The following is a 21,224-nucleotide window of genomic DNA, read 5'->3' on the forward strand; positions in this document are numbered from 1 at the left end:
TAGAAACAGTAAGTCACAAATTACTTGGTAACAAACTAAAAGCCAAACTCATAATTTATAATAAATTTGTAATAAAGTTAGTTGTTATTTTCTCTTTACTTTCAATTATAATTTATACACTTCCATAGTTCCAACTTCCATCTAACAAAAAAAAAAAAGAAAAGTAAATTATATTTATGGATAATTAAGGGAGAGAGAAAGAGATGATGATGATGATGAAAACATAGGCACATGTGTTAGGTCTGAAGCAAGGAGAGCAAGGCAGCTCCTGCTTCTTTGCATGAAACCTCTCTCACACTCTTCTCTTATCTCGCCACGAACCCTCTCCCCCATACCCTCTCTCACACGACTCCCTTCCACTTTTCTTCTCTTGTCTTCTTCTTACATCTCATCAAAACACATATTTAATGTAATAATCCAAACCTAAACCAATATTTTAATATACGTTTTTAACTTATTCCCATGTCTGTATCTATGTTCAATCCCATATATATATATATACACCACAATATCTCATCTTTCATCTTACACTCATCCGTCCATCTCTCAAACACCAAAACAATCACAAAACATATATAAGACACACAACTTACAGATCTCATCATGGATGTCGTTTGTACGGAACATCAAATGAGGAAACCAACGGTGGAGATACCTCCGAGGAAGCTTCTTTTATCATCCAAGAGTTTTCCGGCAGCGGATTCTTCATCCCCTCGTTCGCCGCGTAAACATAACTGGAACAAAAGCAACAAAATCACATCTGAACACGAGGAAGACAGTTTTAACAACGAAGACAACAATAACAAGGAGATTAAAGAGTACTGTTATGACTCCGACTCTGATGATCCTTACGCAAGTGATCATTTCCGGATGTTCGAATTCAAGATCCGACGTTGCACTCGTAGCCGAAGCCACGATTGGACTGACTGTCCTTTTGCTCATCCTGGAGAGAAAGCTCGCCGTCGTGATCCTCGTCGTTTTCAATACTCCGGTGAGGTGTGTCCTGAGTTTCGCCGTGGTGGTGACTGCAGCCGTGGAGATGACTGTGAGTTTGCTCATGGTGTCTTCGAGTGTTGGCTCCACCCTATTCGTTACCGTACTGAAGCTTGTAAAGACGGTAAACACTGCAAAAGAAAAGTCTGTTTCTTTGCTCATTCGCCACGTCAGCTTAGGGTTCTTCCACCCGAAAACGTTTCCGGCGGCTCAGGTTCGCCGTCTTCAGCGGCTAAGAATCCGTGTTGCCTGTTCTGTAGCAGCTCTCCGACGAGCACCCTTTTGGGTAATTTGTCTCATCTCTCACGTTCTCCGTCTCTGTCTCCACCTATGTCTCCGGCCCACAAAGCCGCTGCCTTTTCACGTCTGAGAAACCGCGCCGCCTCTGCCGTTTCAGCCGCTGCAGCCGCTGACTCAGTTAACTATAAAGACGTTTTGAGCGAGCTGGTGAACTCGTTGGATTCGATGAGCCTAGCGGAAGCGTTGCAGGTTACTTCTTCCTCGTCGCCGGTTACAACACCTGTTTCCGCAGCGGCTGCAGCGTTTGCCTCGTCCTGCGGTTTGAGCAATCAGCGTCTCCATCTCCAACAACAACAACCAAGTAGTCCTTTGCAATTTGCTCTTTCGCCTTCCACCCTAAGTTACCTAACCAACTCGCCTCGTGCAAACTTCTTCGGCGATGATTTCACTCCTCGACGGAGACAGATGAACGATTTCTCAACGGTTGCGGCGGTTAGGGACAAGACAAGTTTTGAGGATGGTTCTTGTGGTGACCCTGATCTAGGATGGGTCAATGATCTCTTGACTTGATTGATCGACGGTGAAGATTCGCCGAGAGGAGATCTGACTTTTGAGTATGTAAATTTCGGTGGAAGAGTTTTGATCACGTTCGCCTCATGATCAGATGGTGAAATAATCGGGTCGTACCGGTTTAGTCAAATTGGAGATTATTAATGTCTGTTCAAATTTGTTTTGAAGATTTTTTTTCTTACGAATTTCCACGGAAGCTAATTAAGAAGTGTCTTGTGTATTGGTCTTATTTCTTAGATTTTTCTCTTTTCTGATGGGATATTTTTACCAAATAATATGTTGAACTTGTAATATCTTAGCTTGTGGATTCGGATTGTGCAATATTCCACCATTTCTATATAAACCGATATCGTTTCTCTAATGTATACCTTGTTTGTTAAATTGTTAATTATTAGCGGATTCAAACAGTGTAGTTTTCACTATATCTTCATGATATTAAAGATTTAACTGATGGATTTTGTTTGTAGTTCAATAATATTAAGGTTTAAAACGTATAAACTTAGACGTTTTCGGCTTACACATTTTAAGTTTAACGACAATGGGTGAAAAAATGGAACATAATCTATGAAGTTCTCGAAAATGTTCTCTCCTCCTCAAACGTGTTATGTTTTATGAATAACGAACGTAATGCACAAACCTCGAATTATTTCGTCTCTCTCATCCTCTGACGTGTGATGTTTTGGTTGTGCTGGTAGACGAGAATATTTTTGTATAACGTTTCCGTTCAGATTAATATCACATCCTTGTTTAATTATTAAAAGTATAACCTGTGACGACAAGTTCTCCAATTGTTTCTTTGTTGGACACCACACGAAAGCCATTATTTTTTCATAGGAGGCATGTGTATGTGATTGACAGATGTACATGTTGAGACGTGTCCAGTGCATTATATTTTATGAGACACATACATTGCATGTATGGGAGCTACGAACATGTATTTCCTTTTTGTGGATTCTGGTCATTAATTATTGCTAGCTATAATAAACATAGATTACTCTTTACTAACGGAGATTCTCCAATCTCATGGAAGTTAAGAGAGCTTAGGAGAAAGAAGAAGATAAGATATTTCAATAACCAAAGTATGTTATTTTCTACTCATATGTTATTTTTACTCATATTCTAATAACATATGATGATGGAACACAAACATATATATACGTATATACATATTGTCATGATGTGTAAGAGATGTTTAGATCGATTTGTCATTGTACTATTGAATATCTATCATTTAACAAATGTTAGACTTCTTTTTTCGTTTGATTATATTTAACCTTTTCTCCTATATATAGCACACAATCGAAAAGGCCGGGGGGTACGTTTGTGTGGGGAATCAGAGATGCCTCATCACAGCAACGTGAGAGAGCGTGGGTAGGTAAAAGACAAGAAGTAAGATAGTTTTGTTGCTCCATGCGTCATTGTGACGACGAAAAGCACACGAGCCACCTACCTGACACTAAAACCTCATCACCCGATCAACACGAAGCCCAATGGTAAAGACTTATTAGGATAAGAAGTCGTCTCAAAAAATTCATACATGCATTATCGAAAAGGGGCAAATGATAAAACCAATACTTATTCTCGCTTCTACATTTCATCTTTAAAGTTTAACAGACCAATAGACAATGAATATCTACCCAATAAAAAGTACAGACAAAAAAGAAGAGCCATACAATAATCAACAGTACAAAGTTCGCCAAGAAAACAACTGAAAAAAGGATAATTTGTTAATATCGAATTGACATTTAGGCACCTAAGTTAAGGTCTAGATTCAGGTTACCATCCACGGCTGAGTAAGACTCTGGCTCGACTTCCACGGCTGATGAAGACTCTGGCTCAACTTCCACGGGGGTTTCAAGACCAATACTCAACCCCATATCATTTGGTTCAAATCCGAGTGGATAAACTCGATCCAGCTCATCTCTCAACTCAATAGCCTCCGGCTGATCTAGGTAAAATCCAGCAACTGCTTCCGCTACAGCCGGAGACAAGACGTCCTGAGCGCCGGCATGCTCCGATAAGGAAAAGGTTATCTCGACGTCCCGAGCACCAGGTGGAATTGTCCTCTCAGGCACCGTTAAGGAAAGGGAGCTGTTGTTCACTGGCGTCACCAAAGCACCCCCGCCGTATCCGGGGAGAGAGAAGTTGGTTATTGCCTTGGAGCCACGAAACTCTCTTGCGGCGGAGTCGTAAGCTCTGGCTGCATCTTCCGCCGTCTTAAACGTCCCGAGCCACATCCGGTTCTTACTTATCGGATTACGGATCTCGGCTGCGTATTTTCCCCATGGTCTCTTCCTTACCCCTCTGTAGCGCACTTCTCTCACCACTTCTCTGCCGCCGGCGGCGTTGGTTACACTCTTTTGGTCCTGTGGAGTCATATTTTTGGTGGCGAGCGGATAATATTATAGTAAAGTATAGCGTTTTATAGGAGAAGTTGACGTAATCTCGTAAAAAAGGATAAAGTGAGAAAGAGATAGGAACAATGTCAACGTGGCGTCGCTTTGTCACTGAAGCGGACCCTTACTTGATAAGTGAAGATATACATTATTTTGTTTGCCCTAATACTCCTGTTGTACTGCGCTCCTGCTGACTTTGTTGTGCCCTTTGATACTTGGCGGCGGTGTCTCTCCAAATCGTTTATTTACTCTCTCTTTGGGCTTTGAAGGTTTTTTATTGCTCCTTTGGGCTTTTACATTAAAAATCCATCAAAAACGTAATTTTTTAATTATTAAAAAAAACGAAAATATTCTAACTGTAAAATGATTAGTTTCTATAATTTTCTCGTTTTGCTGCAGAGAGACACCCCACACCGTCGCCCCAATTTAAATACCACATTTGAAGAATCGAAACCCTACTACTAGTCACAAATCTAACTCCTTAAAAAAATTTTGAAAGAAAAAAAAAAAAAAAACCCTAAGGAATCCAAAATTACGCAATGTCGACGGCGGCGACTGTACCGAAGCGGAAACCAGTGTTTGTGAAGGTGGATCAGCTCAAACCAGGAACCAGCGGCCATAATCTGACCGTCAAAGTCGTTGAATCGAACCCCGTCAAAGCGGCCACTCGCAAAAGCTCCTTCACTCAGCAAGTTCGATCTTCTCGTATCGCTGAGTGCCTTATCGGCGACGATACTGGTTGCATTCTTTTCACTGCCCGCAACGATCAAGGTATAAATACAGAGACACAAGTCACAAAGTTTTAGTCTTTTAACGTTTTAGCTCTCTTGATTAAGAAGTTTTAGGCATCGTTTCTCTGTTTCAAAGGCGTTCACTTTTATTTCTCTGTTTCTGTATAAAAATACTCATCTTTTGAATTGCCGAAGCCTTTATTGGAACTGCTTCAACTTTTATACGTGGTTTGAAACCTCTGTGTTTGTGATGAGCTGTATCACTGGCTTTATAGAACTGTACATCACAGATTTCTCTCTGTTTTCACTGTCTTTGTCTCTTCATGGTTCATGTTTTTGCAAACTACAGTTGTGATGTTGAGAAGCGTTCTTGTATCAGGCTACTAGTTTGATGATAAATCTTACCTTTTTCAGATGTACTTGACATTCCCTTTACATAAATCTCTTTTCAGTCTGTAGATACTATATTCACCTCTTTTGTGTTAATGTAAATTTGTTGGATGTACTAATGATGTTCTCTTTTGGTGTTGCAAATGTGCAGTTGATCTAATGAAGACTGGTGCAACAGTGATTCTGAGGAATGCGAAGATCGATATGTTCAAGGACACAATGAGAATGGCTGTTGACAAATGGGGACGCATTGAAGTCACGGATCATGTTCCCTTTGCGGTTAATCTCAACAACAATCTTTCTCTGGTCGAGTATGAAGTGGTCAATGTACCTCTTTCGGACTAAATCCGAGAGTCTGTCTCTGCTTCTTTTGGTATTAGTTTAAATTTTCTGAGAACTCTCCAGGGCGGTTGGATTAGATTCAGTTATGATTGTTTAACCCGTTGGATTAGTTTTGAGACTAGATCGTGTAATTTTGGTCTTTGGATTTGATCTGAATAGTTTTATTCTCTTTGCCTTAGATCTTGTTTTTAAATTGGTATTGGTCATTTGGTTTCAGTCTTCTTAAAACACCCTCACTCGTAAAATTGTGGTCGTACAATTGAGCTTAAGATAAACACTAAAATGTGAAAATACACATAACTCACAACCTTGATCTGTATAACTTATAAAGTGTTTTTAGTTTTCACTTTTCATAAAAAGACAAGTAAATGGAGAATGCACAGTTACTCCAAAAGGTATTTTGTATTCTCAAATACCAATTCTTTCTAAGGCTCATACTCCTCTTGACTACCCTCCAAGCTCTTGTAGTATTCCTCCATAGTTTCGTACTCGTTGGGATGATCATTTCCTCGAGCACTCTCATACCCGCGACTAGGGTTGTTCCTACCTTTTCTGTCGTAGAAATACTTACCATTCTCCATAAACCTTGTATCACTCATCCCTTGCTTCTCTTCATTTCCGTAACCTCTCCTATTATCATTATAGTTGTTAGTAGTGTAAGTGTATCCATTGTTGTTGTTGTTGTTATACTTATCCTTTTGCTCATTGAGATCTTCTGGATCTTCTGGATCTTCGGATTCTTCTTCTTCTTCTTCCTCAAATGCCTCTGGTAACTTGTTGTTTTTTTCTTCGTCAAATGTGGCCATCAATTTTTCAAAATCTTCATCTGTAGTAGTGGATGAAACCGGCCATGACTCTTTGGTTTGAGGAATCATACCGGAACCTGGTCCGAAAGGCCCATCTCCGAGTCTTCCATTAGCTTGGGCTAGTCCGGGAGCTGGAGCTGGAGATAGAGCCACCTCTTTGTTGTTAGGGCGATCTAAGTGAGTGACCTTGCTAAACAAGAGCTTACCTTCTCTAGCTTCGACATTGTGTACAACGAAGCAAAAAAGAACAATGAAACAAAACAAGGGTTTCAGAGCAAATGAAGCCATCATGAAGGAAGAGAAAATAGTACGAGAGAGTAACAGATTTTAGGAATTGAGATGTAATTTAGTGAGAGAGTGAGTATATCTATAAATAGAACTAAAGTGGGTCTTGTCTAATAAATCGAGATGGATATTTTGGGCGAGCAAACATGCGTGGATTGAGGAGAGACATTCGTCATTCGCGGCGAGTGATTTTAAAAGGAATAAAAAGATTGAAAAGGTAAAACAATTAATAAAGTGGGTCTTGTCTAATAAATCGAGATGGATATTTTGCATTCGTTAGTTAGTAGTTATATATACTTATATCAACGTTGTTGTATTTTTTTGGTCAAAAAAGAGAAGCACCCAAGAAGTATAATCTACTGTGTAGTTTATTATTGTTTATACAGTTCTTTTGACTTTTTCCCTACTATTTGGTCGTTGAGTTAGTTGAAAAGTGAAGAATAGAATTAGACCATATTGTGTGGTATAGCAAAGCTTAACGTCAAAGCATATACTTATACGATCATCACAAGTTGTTAATTTCTTAGTAGATTTTATGATTTACCAATAAATGATTCGAGAAATTGATAGACTCGACGACTTCACATGCGTTTCAAGGGTTTCAATTGTAAGAAAAGTTTGAATGGGAAACAAACAAAAAAAAACAGTAATTTAGTAAAGGAGAAACGAAATTGATAAAAGAGCTGATATAGTTCGTTAGACAATAAAGAGAAAAAAAGCAATCTAAAGTTTAGGACAATAAAGAAATAGTAAGACTTTTGGGACCCCATGGGACAAAGTATCATGAATAATGATGCTTCTCTCAACGACGATTGCTTAATGTGGAACCGAAGTTACCACAGCTTTTGTCCGTGATCGTCGGAAATTATTTTCATCTTCTTTTTTCTTATGCTTGCCGGAGAGACATATATGATATATCTAATACTTTTTTCTCTCTTTGTGCTGCATCGTATGCAAATACTACTAATACATTATTGCTCTAAAATCTATAGCATTACATTATGTAAATGTTTACATTGATTATAGATATACTATTTTCAGTTTAACCAAGGAAAAATAAATGTTTAGTATTATTAATTAACAGTGTTTTCATATGATCCAAAGTTTTTATAAAGCCCACGTTAATATAAGCCTTGGCCCACGTTCCAAAAGCCCGGCAGTTTTAACACGTCATGACTGATGACGCCATCAAGTAACAGCAGTTTAACGTCGTTTACACGGATTGACTTTTAACAGTTGTTGACTCAACGCCGCCGTTTGTCAAACCGTAAAACTCTTAAGAGTGAAAAAAGAAAAAAACACTTGACCTTGTTAATGGAAATACCATTTTCATTAAGAAGCTGCGAAGTCAACAAAAGTTCTAAGAACAAGAAACTTGACCTTGTTCACGTTTCATGTTTTTACATCTCATTTTCGTAAAACGGTACGTTCGTAAAGCTGAACCAAATCTCTCTTTCGTGGATTTTTTAACCCAACCAACTCAGCCGCAAACCCATGCTCCAGTATCTCACTTCTCAGCTTCTTCATTGTGTATTTCGAATGATCCGTGCCCGTGGAAGATGACACCCCAGCTTCCGTGCTCGTGCATCTTCTCGGGGTCATTGTCGTCATACCTTTCATGCTCTCCTGTGACTGTGAGACCGACTCTTCTTCCTTCTCTCTCGCGAAATCCGAACCTGAACAGGTTATTGCTGTTTCCACCTTCAAACGCTTTATCCGCTGCAGCGGTGTTGCTTCATCCGAGGCCATAAAAGAGTTTCCTTGCTCCATCAAACTCACCCGCATGTTTTTTGCCTTCTCGGCATTGATGATTCTCTGCCATTCAGCAACCGCTTGTTCGTTTTGTTTCGCTCTCATCTCCAAAGTTTCAGCAAGCTCCATCTTCTGCCTCTCCAAATCCTCGATTAGTCCCTTAGCTCTGTTGATTTCGATGCTTTTTTCCTGCAACGACATATGGAGCTTGCTTTCGTTGCTCCGCATGGTTTCCACATCCATTTTCATTGAACTCATTAGTTCTTTGGCCGTTGCAGCCTCCTTTTCCGCATCTTTTAGCTTCAAGCAGACTCTTTCAAGTTCTTCAATTCGGCTCTTAGCTTGGTCGATTTCTTTGCATTTACCCTCCAACAATGTCTGGAGTCTGTTCTCATTCTTCCGGGATGCTTCCGCTTCCACTTTCATTGAATGCAAAAGTTTCTTAGATGTTGAAGCTTCACTTTCCCCACTATTGAGTTTCAAGTTGATTTTTTCAAGCTCTTCGATACGGCTCTTAGCTTGATCAATTTCAATGCCTTTCTCAACCAATGATGCCTGAAGCTTGTTCTCTCTGTTTCGGGCTGCTTCAGCTTCCATTCTCAATGAATCCACAAGTTCCTTAGCTGCTAAAGCCTCACTTTCCCCATCTTTCAAATGTGAATGATACTTCTTCTCCAACTCATCTTTCTCTCGCTTTAACATCTGTGTCTCAGCTTCATGCAATTCAGCTGCTGATTTCACAGATTCATACTTCTCATTCAGAGACGAGATTTGAAGTCTCAAGTCTTTTGCTTCTGAAGAACATTCGTCCACCTTCAGTTTACCTTTCTGCAAAGAACCAACGGTCAAAAATGTGTTAGAGCACACAGTAATGAACTCCATTTTTATAAGCTCGTTCAGGTTTTTTCACAAAGATTAATACAGGAAATAAAATAAGAATCTTAAGAGATTAGGAATAGGGACTCAAATCTTTCAGAGAAGCACACCTTTAATTCTGAACGCATAGAGGCCAATTGCTTCTCCAAAGTCGCAAGCTTTGCAGCTTTCTCAGTGATTACCTTCTCCTGTCAGTGACCAAGAATCATATAGTCAGTTGACTTTGAAATTGGCTATATATGTTAAGCTATTGCGTGCGATGATAGATTTATATTATGATAGGTTATTAAAAACAAAAAGACCAACCTTTTCATCCACAACACGGGAGAATTCAGCTCTAATGCCATCTTCCGTGGCTGAAGCTTTCTTCAACCTCTCCTCCATTGCTTCAATTTTCTCCGAAACAGCTTTTTGCTCACTAACAATATTCTCATATTTAATTTTCCAATCAATTAACTTATTACCGCACTTAGTGATCGACGCATCTACCCCTACTCGATTGTTGCTCACGCCATTCTCATCCAAAGTCCCCTCATACTTACGTTTCCACTCAGAAGCCTCAAGTCTTGTGGACTCCAGAACATCCATGAGGTTTGAGTGTTCATTGTGTATTGACTTACACTTACTTTCCAGGTCATGAATCCGGTGCTTGAATTGATCTGAGAGCTTATTCATGTCATCAATGGCGCCCTCGTAACGCTTCTGATATTCCTTTTTCATTTTCTCTCCTCCTTCAAGCTGTTTCTTGAGTAAATCCGCTGCGCTTTCCATCGAACGATGCTGTAGCTTGAGTTTGGAGTTCTCAGAAAGAAGTTCATCCATTTGATTCCCTCTGCTATGGACAAGAAAGTCCTGTATACTGTAAATTAAGTGGTGAGAAAGGTTATATTTCCATGAAGACCAAACATATAATTTAAAAGGTTAGTTTTTAATTTGCAGAAGTATATAAACATAATGAGAACCTCTTTCTCAAAAAAGAAGACAGTTTCTGCCACTTCATAGGACCACTGATAGATTCTTCATACTCTACAACAGCGCTGTCAAGGGCCTGTTTCATACAGATTACAACAATGTTTATTATGAAAGCAAGACTTGCTTCAATGACTAAGAGTTGTTCTGCTTTAGGCTTTATTATGTTTATATTGTGACGGAAATTTAGCTTTCAAGACGGAAACAAAATAAACCGAACCTTTATCATATCGCCTATATTATTAGCATTATGAGAACAAGGCAATGACTATAGTTTCTTGCCCATATCTTCTATAGCATTACAACATCTCGAATAAGCCTCCATATTTACAACTCGCTTATGATCCTGAACGCACAAGAAAAAAACTAATTAGCAAAACAATCTCAAAACAATAGTTGGCATATAGGCAAAACAGTATATATAGAAAAAGAGAGAGAGAGAGAGAGAGAGAGAGAGAGAGAGCGAAATGACCTCAAACGCCTTTGCAAAGAAACTCCAAAGTTCTCGTTTGTATTTCTGTTTTACTTCGATGTTTCCAATGGAAGATTCACAAAACGCGGTCAAAGCTTTGATAACCGCCTTATTGTGTGCTTCTACCAGCATCGACTGCAGAACATCATGTTTAACAGTTAAATTATACTACTGCATCTAATTGATAGTTGAATGTTACATTACATGAGTCAAAACTTACTTCTTCAGGAGTCTCCGAAAGCTCCAAAGACGACATGTATACCTCAGTTGCTGTATCACGGGCCCTGCGACCTTCTAGTTCCTCTACAGACTGCAGAAATAGATGATGCATCAGAACATGATAAGTCCAAGACATAAAGATTTGATGAGAAACACCGAAAAATAAAAAACTTGGCACTTGGTTAGATCAGTAATTACCTGCCATAAAGAAGAAATACTGGGCACGACATTGTTGTTAACATTTTCTGAAAAAGACTTTGTAAAACTAGCAAGAGGCGGCCCTGTGACGATGGTATCACTTCGTTGCTTAGGCCTTACTCTCTCAGAAACAAACTTCAGAAGGGCATTGATACCATAGAGAAACTGGGGCCGGAGATTTTCACACTATTTTACAAAACCGCAAACAAGTCATATCGGTCACGAGAAAAAAACAGAACATAGTAACATCTGAGACTCAATTAGGGGATAGAAAATTCAGCATTATTCATCGTACTAAGGACCAGAGTGATGCACTAGCGGTATTTATAAAATACTGATTTCTCGGATCCAAAAAATAAAATCCTAAGAAAGACAAGGAGAGGATTAACCCACTTTGTTATTCTTCGTTACATCTTCTCCACCTTCGACTGTGTCTGAGTTAATGTCCTGATAAGAAAGAAGTGAAACATCGTTGATAAACATCAAGCATAGCTGACTCTATGCCCTGAAAAGTATAAAAATTTGACAAGGGAAAATGATCACCGTCATAAGTTGAACAAACATGGGAGAGAACTGCTCAAGCGCGGAAAATGTATTTCCCTTAGCTTCTCCAACATGGTCGCGATTGCTAATCTCAAGTAGACAAGAGAGATGAAGTGCAATGTCATCTACACCAAGTGTCTGAAACATGAGGCAACATTTGTGTCATTTTTACATAGCAATGAGTGTGTATTTAGAAAAACTTACTCCATAAAGAAAACTCAGTATATATTTACCGGACCATAGATAAAGACGCTTGATAGGAGGATGGCCAAGGAGAATATCTGGCTGTTGCGTGTAGCCTAACATATCAAAACAATAAACTTCTGATGAGACTGCTTACTCCTAAAGTAAAAGACCTATAAAAGACTTTGTTTCTTTGATAAGGTAAAACAAAACTAACCTGTACACCCTTTGAGCCTTCCCCTTCGACATCGAGTAACACTAAACTATATTCGGTGCCATCTTCTGAAATCCTCTTCACCGGCTCAATCCACATCCATATATCTCCGGTGCATGGCCTGTGAAGAGTTTGAACTTCAAATCCAATGCTCCTGCTAAGAAGCTATAGATCAACAATTAAAATATCAGACAGTCTCAGCTCAAAGTTTCAGTAACTAAAACCATGCATCAGAGAGAGAGAGAGAGGTATATAATTTTGCTACATACATATTGATGCCAGAAACAGAAATAAGCCATACGATTTCCACAAATTAAGAACCAGACTTTCACTTACATCATCAGAATTGTCATTACAGCAATAAAGCATTGTTCTTTTTATCTATCGAAGAGTACAAAACAAGGAAAGCAAAAAAACGAAAGCAATACTTAAAACCCTAAACCCTGAATCAAAGTAGAAAAAAGAAACCTGATTCCAGATGAAACTCTTGCCCTGAAGAGCTTTACCAAAGAGAGAGACAACAGCGACAGGACCCTTAAGCTTCTGAAGAGCGCCGATGGCTTCCGGGTCCGTCTTCAACTTCCCATCCTCATCAACGTAAACCAATTGAATGGCCCGACCCGACTCCGCCATAAGCTTTTTCTAGTGAAAAAAAAAACCCAAAAGGCGTCTCCTTTTTTACTAGTGTGATGAGTCCCTCAATATCTTCGCTCCAATTTCACAATGGGTTTGCTCCGATCGTCTACGAGTCGGATTTTTAATGTACAGAATAAAAGTACAGTAAGAAAGTACAGTGAGATACTAAGAAAAGATTTGAACTTTGGGGAGAGACAGAGAGAGATCTTCCAAGGTTATAAAGTTTCTCAGCCGACTGAAAAAGTTTTGATTTTTAGTATGTAAACTTCTGTCTTAATTTGAGTTAAAAAAAAATTTAGGGATAAGATAATAAGCCCAACAATCTTATTGGTTCATATAATCAAAGAAAGGCCCATAAATGTAAGCCCAACAAGCTTTTCCAGGCTATTTTCTCTTTCCCCTGCATGTAATATGAGAATTTAAAAGTATCTCAATTCTCAATCCGACAGAAACGAGAATATTTGATAATTTATACATTTTTTATTGAAACATACAAGGCTACAACTATATTTGATCGTAAAAAGTAAAAACATACAAATTATCTTTCTCAACTTTTAAAAGTTTAGTTTAGTTAAACATGTCACCTTGAAAATGAATTTTAATAATGTGTTATATATATCCATACACACCCCAAGTATTATTTATAAGTTGCGTATCTTTTTGTTTTAAGCACCTTCTCAAGTCTCGACAATATGAAAGAGTACGTATATCATATAGTTTCACCACTAGCAATACTTTGGAAAAATGAAATACTATCTATATGTGTCTCTCTTTTATTTATCTTTTCCTTTCCTCTCTTTCTTCATTTTCCATTTTCTTATTATAAATGTTTCCTCCACTACGAATTGCCCTGCAAGTTAAGTTAGAATTATTGAGCTCAAAAGCCTCCATCTTTTCTTTTGTGCCCACCACTTCGCGATCCACTCTTTTTAGTTTTTATATGCGTACGTATACCAAAAGAAAAAATACATTCATTTATTAAGTACTAATTTATGAAAAGCAATTCAAAGACCTTTCTACACGTATTGAATGAATACGCATGAATCTTAACTTTCTTTTCCCAAGCAAAAATGCAAATAAAATACCAATTAATGTTTGTGTGAAAATGCTTGTCTAAATAAGAAAAAAACAAGAATACTATTGATGTATGAAATTGACAATAGAATAATACGAATATGAATGGAGATGGTCCTTTTATTAACGTTGAGTTGAAGAGAGTGTTTACAAAAAATGACAATTAAGGAGCTAAGCGCAGTTAATACGAATATAAAAGCTCTTCTCTCTCTAATTGCCCCGGAAAAAAAAATGGATCTAGAGCTCTGACAATGACCTCTGGTATTTATAGTGGGTCATTGACCTAGGGTTCCTTCTACCTCTTCTGTAAAATGACGATTTTGCCCCTGTGGTCAGATGGGCCAGATCCAAGACTTCAGGCCCAAAACTCTGTAAGATCTTCTGTTTGGGCTTCTGTAAATGTTGGGGGCAAAGCCCATATCCAACAAACACTAATTAGCAAGAATAGACCAGTTTACCTTTTTAATTAGCACAAAATCCATTGACGAGATATATATGTTCATATTATGAAGTTGATAGATCGCGATAGCGAGGAAACTATGATGTGGATAAAGTTGAAATATGTACAATACATTACCATAAAATCTAAATCTTTAAATTAATTAGTCAAAGAAAGAAGCTTTGATAAAATTGATTTCATAAATACGGCAGAAAAATAATTAAGAGACGAAATTCATAATTAGGAAGCGTTTCAAATCCATCCATTGATAGAGGATGAACGACACATTGTTTGTTGTACACCAACCCCAAGGAAGTCCCGAGTCTGCCCTCCACCTCCTGCATCCCCAATCTCAACTCTTCTACGTTTCCAGGGGTAATTTTGTAATTCATCAATCCCCGAAACGACCGTAACACCACTTCTAGGGTTCCCGATCTCGTGAAGACCATTATTATTATTATTATTACTCATCAACCCAACACTGTTCGATCCAAACAAAGCGAAGAACTTGTCGCTGCCACCATCTTCTAAAATCTGACCCTGGTCCGATATTTTCGACGCAAAACTCTGAAGAAACGCTGATTGGTCGGTGGTGATCGTTGTCGTCGGTGGCGTAGAAGAAGTCGCTCCCATCTGAGCCGCTTTTTGAAGTAACGCAGTCGCCGACATATTCGCTGCGGTGGCAGCTGCGTTTGCGTCTTGGCTGATTTGGTCGACGCTGCTGAAAAGAGAAGGCACGGAAAGAGAAGTTGCCGCGTTTGCGTTTTCCTTACTCTGGACTATACTGATATTATTTTCATGGGTTATGAGTGAGTCGCTCGTCGTTATTAACTCGCCGCGGTTATTCGCGTTCCCGAAAACCCAATTGTAATCCTCCTGCGGTGAGTGCGGCTGCGGTGCCATACGGTCCTCGATGTTCACTTGCTCATGATGATGATTAATATTCCCTCCCATCCATAGAGAGAGCGACGAGGCAGGTTTCATGGCGGCTTGATGATGATGATCGAAGGTGGTGGTTGTGATTGGGAAATGGTTGTGGTGAAGTTGTGATGGCGGTGGTCCGAATAGGAAAGACGGTGATGGTTGTGGTGATGGTGATGGGATAAGTGTGCCCATTAGATAATGGTAGTTTAGATTACTACCGGCGGTTGTGGCTAGGCTTTTGAGATGTGAGGCTGCGTTTAGCCTTGCGGTTTCTTCTGCTAAGGCATCACAGAACGCTCTATGTGTTATGAAGCTGTCTCTCCTGTGTTTTCAACAACATTAATTTCACCGTTAATTAAAGTCTTTTATAGTGTAGACACTGATTAGTTATGCAATCCAAGAAACTGACTTTTTTTGTATAGCTAGCAATTAAGGAAAAAGAAAACTAGACTTTGTACATCTTTACTTTAACCAAAAACTGTCAATCCAAGAAACTGTCTTATTCAAGAAATCAAGCAGGGCACGCACGCACGTTCAGAGAATGACCAAATACTTACTTCAAATTATTTAGTTTTAGACCCTACGTGAGCTACTTCCAACAACATCACAATCATATAATCTTATTTTACTTACAAACAAACATGATAAAACGAAATTTGTTTTGTGTGGTCCATTGATATATATGATAGTGTTTATTAGTTAATGTATCATATTCTTGTTTTTACCACCACACCGGATAAAATATAAGATCTAGGTTTATTGTGAGTTTTAATATATGTATATATAGAATAATATGCAATATGCGCTTACTAAAGAATCTTTTATACCTATAGAGAGACCTCCTACATGTATGTATACCTAGCTAGTGTTCAAGGATCTTGGGGAAAAAGTAGTTTCATGTTGCGAATAAAAAAAATATTCGTACCCGTTACTAAAATGATACTGTGATGAAGAAATGTAAAGATCTATTAAATACATACGCACGTAAATATACATTTAAGTACCTGGAGAAAATTGTACCACAGTCGCATCTATACTCTCTAGTCCCACAAGTCTTGGAATGAGCCTTCCAATCCGATTGAACTGCATATCTCTTGGCGCATTTCTCACACTTCCACTTTTTCTCGCCATGTTTTCGACAAAAATGTTTCTTGATTCCGGTAAGGTCACCGAGTGCCCTTGTAGGATGGTGGTGGACACAACTCTTCTCAGGACATACATACACTCGTTTCCTCACTTCTTTGCTCGTCCTCTGCTTTAGCTTCCATGGGAGGTTGTGCCCTCGACGGTGAAGCTGTAGATTCTGGTCTCTTTGGAAACCTTTTCCACATATCTCGCAGAGGAAACGATTTGTGGCCATAAGTGTCTTTGGAGATAGAGCTATGACTTCAGCCTCTGGATCTACGTACAGAGAACGAAACAAAACAGTCAAACTCGGGATATTAATTATGGATTCTGTGAAAGAACTAATCAGTAGAACGCATGCATGTTTATAGATCAAGATCGAAAACAAAACAAATCAAGAAGATGACTTATTCTGCAAACGGCAAAAAGAAGAAGTTATTGATTAGGGTTGAATTTAGTGATCTATATCTTGATTTAGTAATCATTACCAGGATTTCCAGGGAGATTCCTCTTCTTCTTGACAAGAGGAGGATTAAGGGATTCATGTTCATGATGATGGTGATCAACAAGATCAGTTGTTGATGAGCTTTGGACATATCCTCGACTACTTGAGATTGTCTGATCTTCAGCTGTCATTTTTCTGGACAGAAAAAGGTTTGTTGGAAGAGGTACAAAAGACAAGTTTTAGATAAGAGATGGAGAATAAAAGGGGTAATCAAGAGAAAATAACTTGAAATAATAATTAGAATCTAATACAGTTATGAACCGAGGAAAACACAAAAGAGAAGTTGTATAGATTGTATACTTTTATATACACACATACATCCTACACACCAGCGCAAATATGTGTAATAAAATATAATTTTCGTCTCTCTTTAAAAAAAAAATATTTGAGCACCTTGATCTGTAAAAACTGTCGCAGTCATTTTGATAAATAATTAAACTTTCATTTTAAAATTTTTATATTTTTTGGTTTAAAAGTTAATGGCAGTGGAAATTAACTGTATATACTATAGTTTACCTGACTATATTATCTTGAATATTTTGATTATTTGTTTGTTTAGCAGTGGCAGTGCGCCATGACACACAAAAAGTTACATGTCTGCCTTTTATATTTGGAATGATGATCTAATTTAATTATTAATTACCCTCGTTCTTTCATTTATTTATTGTCATCTCCCGGTCAGTTACCTTCTTTGTTCTACTCCTTACAGTTCATCTGTTGTAAGGAGCGAATTATAATGCCATCTAGATGATGAACATGAATCAAACTATAGAAAAATAGTTCAATAAGTTATTTAATATTTAGGTTATTTGAACAGGCTAATAAGAAAATTAATTGAATGTTATACAGTACTTTAACAATTTAATTGATTGAAATTAACAATATCTATGAGCTGTGAGTGATACAATATTGATATTTTTGGCTATACAAACAAAATACAGTAAAAATACAATTGTTCGTAAATTAGAGTGGTCAAAGAAGTAAGCCGATCCAACGGCGTAGGTCACATCTCTCGTTTATTGAGAACAAAGCCTGCAATGCACGTGCTCATAAGGTAAAATCCAACAACATACGACAACGAATTAAAAACCCAAATATGCAAAAGAGAATAATCGTCCGCTCGACAGTGAAAACAAAACAAAACCCATGCGAGATATTCATTTTTTCATTTTTTTTTTCTTGTTTTTTATTTTCATTTTAAACGATTGTTAATTTCCGAAATCTTTTTTCGTTTACGTGAAGTATAATTTATGGTTTGTGGAATTGAGTATAAAACTTTGCAGATACGAGTATCTTTTTCCTGCTTTTCTTACAAGGATCTTTTAGCAATGCTCCCTTTTCATCTTTTTCTTTAACAAACTTTTTTTCCGCTAAAAATTAAAGGTTTTTTTACATACAATTATACAAATGGTTTATTTTTGAACGTATTTAGAAACAACCTAACGTATTCATAAAAAGATCACTCAAAATCCCAAAAGATAATTATTGATCATGAAAGCTGTCTAGCTTAGTAGGGTAACAAAAATTTACTACTCTCTCTATCTCATCAAAATTGATGTTTTGTGATATTTTTATGTTCCACAAATTGATGTTTTGTAAATTTCAAAAAATAATCATTAAAAATATTTAAAATTTTGAATTATTATTGGTTTAAAATTAAATAATATTTCTTTAGTCAAAGAAAAAAATATATTTAAATTCAGTAATCATTGTTTTTTTAAAATGTGTAAAAACTTATAAATATCAATTTTTAAAAAACTGAAGAAGTATAACTCTATAATTCATAACTATTAAAAATGTATACCAAATCTTCTTATTAGAAATTAGTCTTGTAATCTTTTATTGATAGCGTATGTCATTGTAGCCTAATTTGTTTGTAATATAATAACCATTGTATCATGTGATTCGAATATAATACATCAACAAAAATTACGTCAAACAAAATCTCGAACATATCGATTTTCAAATAAAAGGAAACTAACTAAATGTGCTTTTTTAACCCCCTAAGCTGAAAAAGTAAATTAATTAATCGAAAGAAAGAACCAAGAGACAGAGAACTGACAAAATGCAGGTGAATTTTTGGAAGGAAGAGAGGTCGTCAGCTTGTGGGCTGACTTAATTACCAATTCTTTAGGTAATTTACACTTTTAATCATAACGTAATCATGTTTTAAGATTCCTATAAAATAAGAACATTAATTTAACGTTTTTGTTTTGGACTTTTCTTCTTGAACTTTGGCGGCACTAGAATATTCCCCTGATTTTTCGAGACTTATTATATACTATTGCTTCCTTTATTAAATCATTAAGATTCACATATACACGAGATAGGCACTTAAACAAACGGGTTTTTCTAAACTACTTAAATGAGACGCGTTTATATGTGAATGACAATAATACGACATATATTTTCAAAGTTATTACAAAGTTACAAACCCCTACAATAACGTTCACAAAAACTTTTTTTTTTTTCTTTTTTATCTCCCAGCTGTATAGCCTGTATCTAAACTACCTAATCGGTTATTTCTATATTTCCTTTCAAGAATAAATCAAAGAGAATAACATTGATAAGACATTTAGATCCAAATGGTACACTACAGATATACGTACCACATGCTTTTTTGGTTTATAAAAAGTACAATACTTACTATATCACATGTACCCACGATAGTGTAAGAAAACACACATATATTTCCCATTATTATAAACTTTTTATTACCAAAAATACAAGAAGTAACTGATTAGTCCCTTTGAACCGTGATTGTTTAGGTACATGCTTTACTATTATGACCCAAAATTAATAGTCTAGCTATTCCGTATGATACCTATTATATGTAATTGATAAACTTTTATGTATTAGCTAAATTGCTTAATGGAATCGTTGGCCGAACAAAAAAAAAAAAAAATCCGTATGATACCTATTACCTCGAGCTCGCTAAGTAAATGTTCTGTATGATTTTAAGTAAATTTACAAACGAGGATAATTTAATAATTCAAATACGCATACATATAAGATATTGTCCAAAATCAGTAATGGCGGAAGAGATCAGTAATTTCAAATAACGATGAATGGACGAAGAAAGTCAAAAATGGAAAAGATATAATTAATTTGGAGGATAAAATCTAAACCAGGTTAAGGGCCATTTATAACTTGATTTCATCTTTCGAGAATTTGCAAAAGTAGAAGTATCGAAGCCAAGTCTGTCTATGTAGTATGGGCTGCCTAGTGCTTAGTCGTAGAATATATATATATATATATATGATCCCCATAATCAAAGAGAACGAGTATTTATATTATTTGAAAATAATGCAGCCAATTTAAGGCACCATCATTGACAATTAATGAATAAACAGAGTATGAGTTATCTAAAACGAACATGCTAAAAACGTTAATATATCAAATAAATTTCAATTGATATGAATGTTTTATTCCACAGCAACTAAGCAACGTGCATTAGAAATTATCACCAGTTGAAGCATGTGTACATATACATATTCATATGGATTTTAAGATACTAGGTCTAGATGAATATACGATACTCATATTTAATGTGCATTTATATATATGCACATGGTCATATGTAGATGTAGAAAAATAATAGCATAGACCAAAAAGTATTAACATGGATTTACATAAAACAACATTAGCTAGAATCCATATTTATTCTTGGGAGAAAAATAGGAAAGTACAAATAAAACAAATCACAACTAAGCCATTGGCTAAATGTGCATACAAAAAACATATATACTTGACTAAACGTATGCGTATATAAATATAGAATGCAATAAACGACATTTCAAAGAAGACAAAGGATAGATCCGTAGCATAGCATAGAAACTTGGCGATATATGAAATAAAAATAAGGACATAATGGAGATATGATTAGACTTAAAGTATACATATGTCACTTAGTGGGTGATAATGGCCTTCTTGTTTTTACTCGGACTTGACCAATCCAATACATTTTCTGGTCAAATTGATATCGACATTCTACAAATGATAATCGCTCTATTCTTTTATGGCTTTTATTTTTCTTTCAACTACCTAATTACCTTTTCCGTTTTTTTTTTTTTTTACCCTTGGAATGCATTGTTGCTTCATTAAAAAAAAAATTACGATATAGATTTAAATGACATAAAACGTTATCACGACTATAAGTTAAAAAAAATTTCCCACCAAATTTTCTAATTGAATTACGAGTACATGTATATTTTTGTAAACGATATAAAAAAAGATATGTGTTGTATAGCGAGTGAGAGCAATTCGTGGAATGACCAACTTGTGGAACCAATAAACACTATGGACTTATGTTCCATGCAATTTGTATGTGGATTTTTTTTTT

At 36.7% G+C, this 21,224-nt stretch overlaps 5 protein-coding genes and 2 pseudogenes across 7 annotated transcripts; 2 read left to right on the forward strand and 5 right to left on the reverse strand.

Annotated features, from left to right (window-relative positions):
• Positions 1-205: 205 nt before the first annotated feature.
• On the forward strand, positions 206-2,164 carry LOC104761174 (zinc finger CCCH domain-containing protein 2 pseudogene; annotated as a pseudogene). The gene has a single exon (XR_015588138.1). The product of XR_015588138.1 is annotated as a zinc finger CCCH domain-containing protein 2 pseudogene (transcript).
• A 1,202-nt stretch (positions 2,165-3,366) lies between these two features.
• Positions 3,367-4,381, reverse strand: LOC104761185 (ethylene-responsive transcription factor 10 pseudogene; annotated as a pseudogene). The gene has a single exon (XR_015588143.1). The product of XR_015588143.1 is annotated as an ethylene-responsive transcription factor 10 pseudogene (transcript).
• A 201-nt stretch (positions 4,382-4,582) lies between these two features.
• Positions 4,583-5,840, forward strand: LOC104761195 (uncharacterized protein At4g28440-like). Its single transcript, XM_010484237.3, has 2 exons — positions 4,583-4,970; positions 5,472-5,840. The coding sequence occupies exons 1-2, from the start codon at positions 4,739-4,741 to the stop codon at positions 5,663-5,665; spliced, it is 426 nt and encodes a 141-aa protein (XP_010482539.1). The 5' UTR covers positions 4,583-4,738; the 3' UTR covers positions 5,666-5,840.
• A 33-nt stretch (positions 5,841-5,873) lies between these two features.
• On the reverse strand, positions 5,874-6,994 carry LOC104761205 (uncharacterized). Its single transcript, XM_010484248.3, has one exon. The coding sequence runs from the start codon at positions 6,757-6,759 to the stop codon at positions 6,088-6,090; it is 672 nt and encodes a 223-aa protein (XP_010482550.1). The 5' UTR covers positions 6,760-6,994; the 3' UTR covers positions 5,874-6,087.
• Positions 6,995-8,064: 1,070 nt separating this feature from the next.
• Positions 8,065-10,423, reverse strand: LOC147946480 (uncharacterized). Its single transcript, XM_087507782.1, has 4 exons — positions 10,344-10,423; positions 9,688-10,240; positions 9,492-9,569; positions 8,065-9,333 (listed from the first exon to the last, which is right to left on the reverse strand). The coding sequence occupies exons 1-4, from the start codon at positions 10,379-10,381 to the stop codon at positions 8,161-8,163; spliced, it is 1,842 nt and encodes a 613-aa protein (XP_087363908.1). The 5' UTR covers positions 10,382-10,423; the 3' UTR covers positions 8,065-8,160.
• Positions 10,344-13,058, reverse strand: LOC104761214 (uncharacterized). The gene is made up of 10 exons (XM_087507783.1): positions 12,648-13,058; positions 12,183-12,344; positions 12,016-12,081; positions 11,783-11,920; positions 11,633-11,686; positions 11,240-11,425; positions 11,043-11,132; positions 10,823-10,957; positions 10,571-10,696; positions 10,344-10,429 (listed from the first exon to the last, which is right to left on the reverse strand). Exons 1-9 carry the CDS (start codon positions 12,810-12,812, stop codon positions 10,619-10,621), a joined length of 1,074 nt encoding a protein of 357 aa, XP_087363909.1. The 5' UTR covers positions 12,813-13,058; the 3' UTR covers positions 10,344-10,429; positions 10,571-10,618.
• Positions 13,059-14,465: 1,407 nt separating this feature from the next.
• On the reverse strand, positions 14,466-17,227 carry LOC104761226 (zinc finger protein MAGPIE). The gene is made up of 3 exons (XM_010484268.3): positions 16,866-17,227; positions 16,257-16,653; positions 14,466-15,574 (listed from the first exon to the last, which is right to left on the reverse strand). Exons 1-3 carry the CDS (start codon positions 17,011-17,013, stop codon positions 14,581-14,583), a joined length of 1,539 nt encoding a protein of 512 aa, XP_010482570.1. The 5' UTR covers positions 17,014-17,227; the 3' UTR covers positions 14,466-14,580.
• Between the last annotated feature and the right edge of the window lie 3,997 nt (positions 17,228-21,224).

This window comes from Camelina sativa, chromosome 3, assembly GCF_030686135.1.
Source record: "Camelina sativa cultivar CO46 ecotype springtype chromosome 3, ASM3068613v1".
Taxonomy (NCBI): Eukaryota; Viridiplantae; Streptophyta; class Magnoliopsida; order Brassicales; family Brassicaceae; genus Camelina; species Camelina sativa.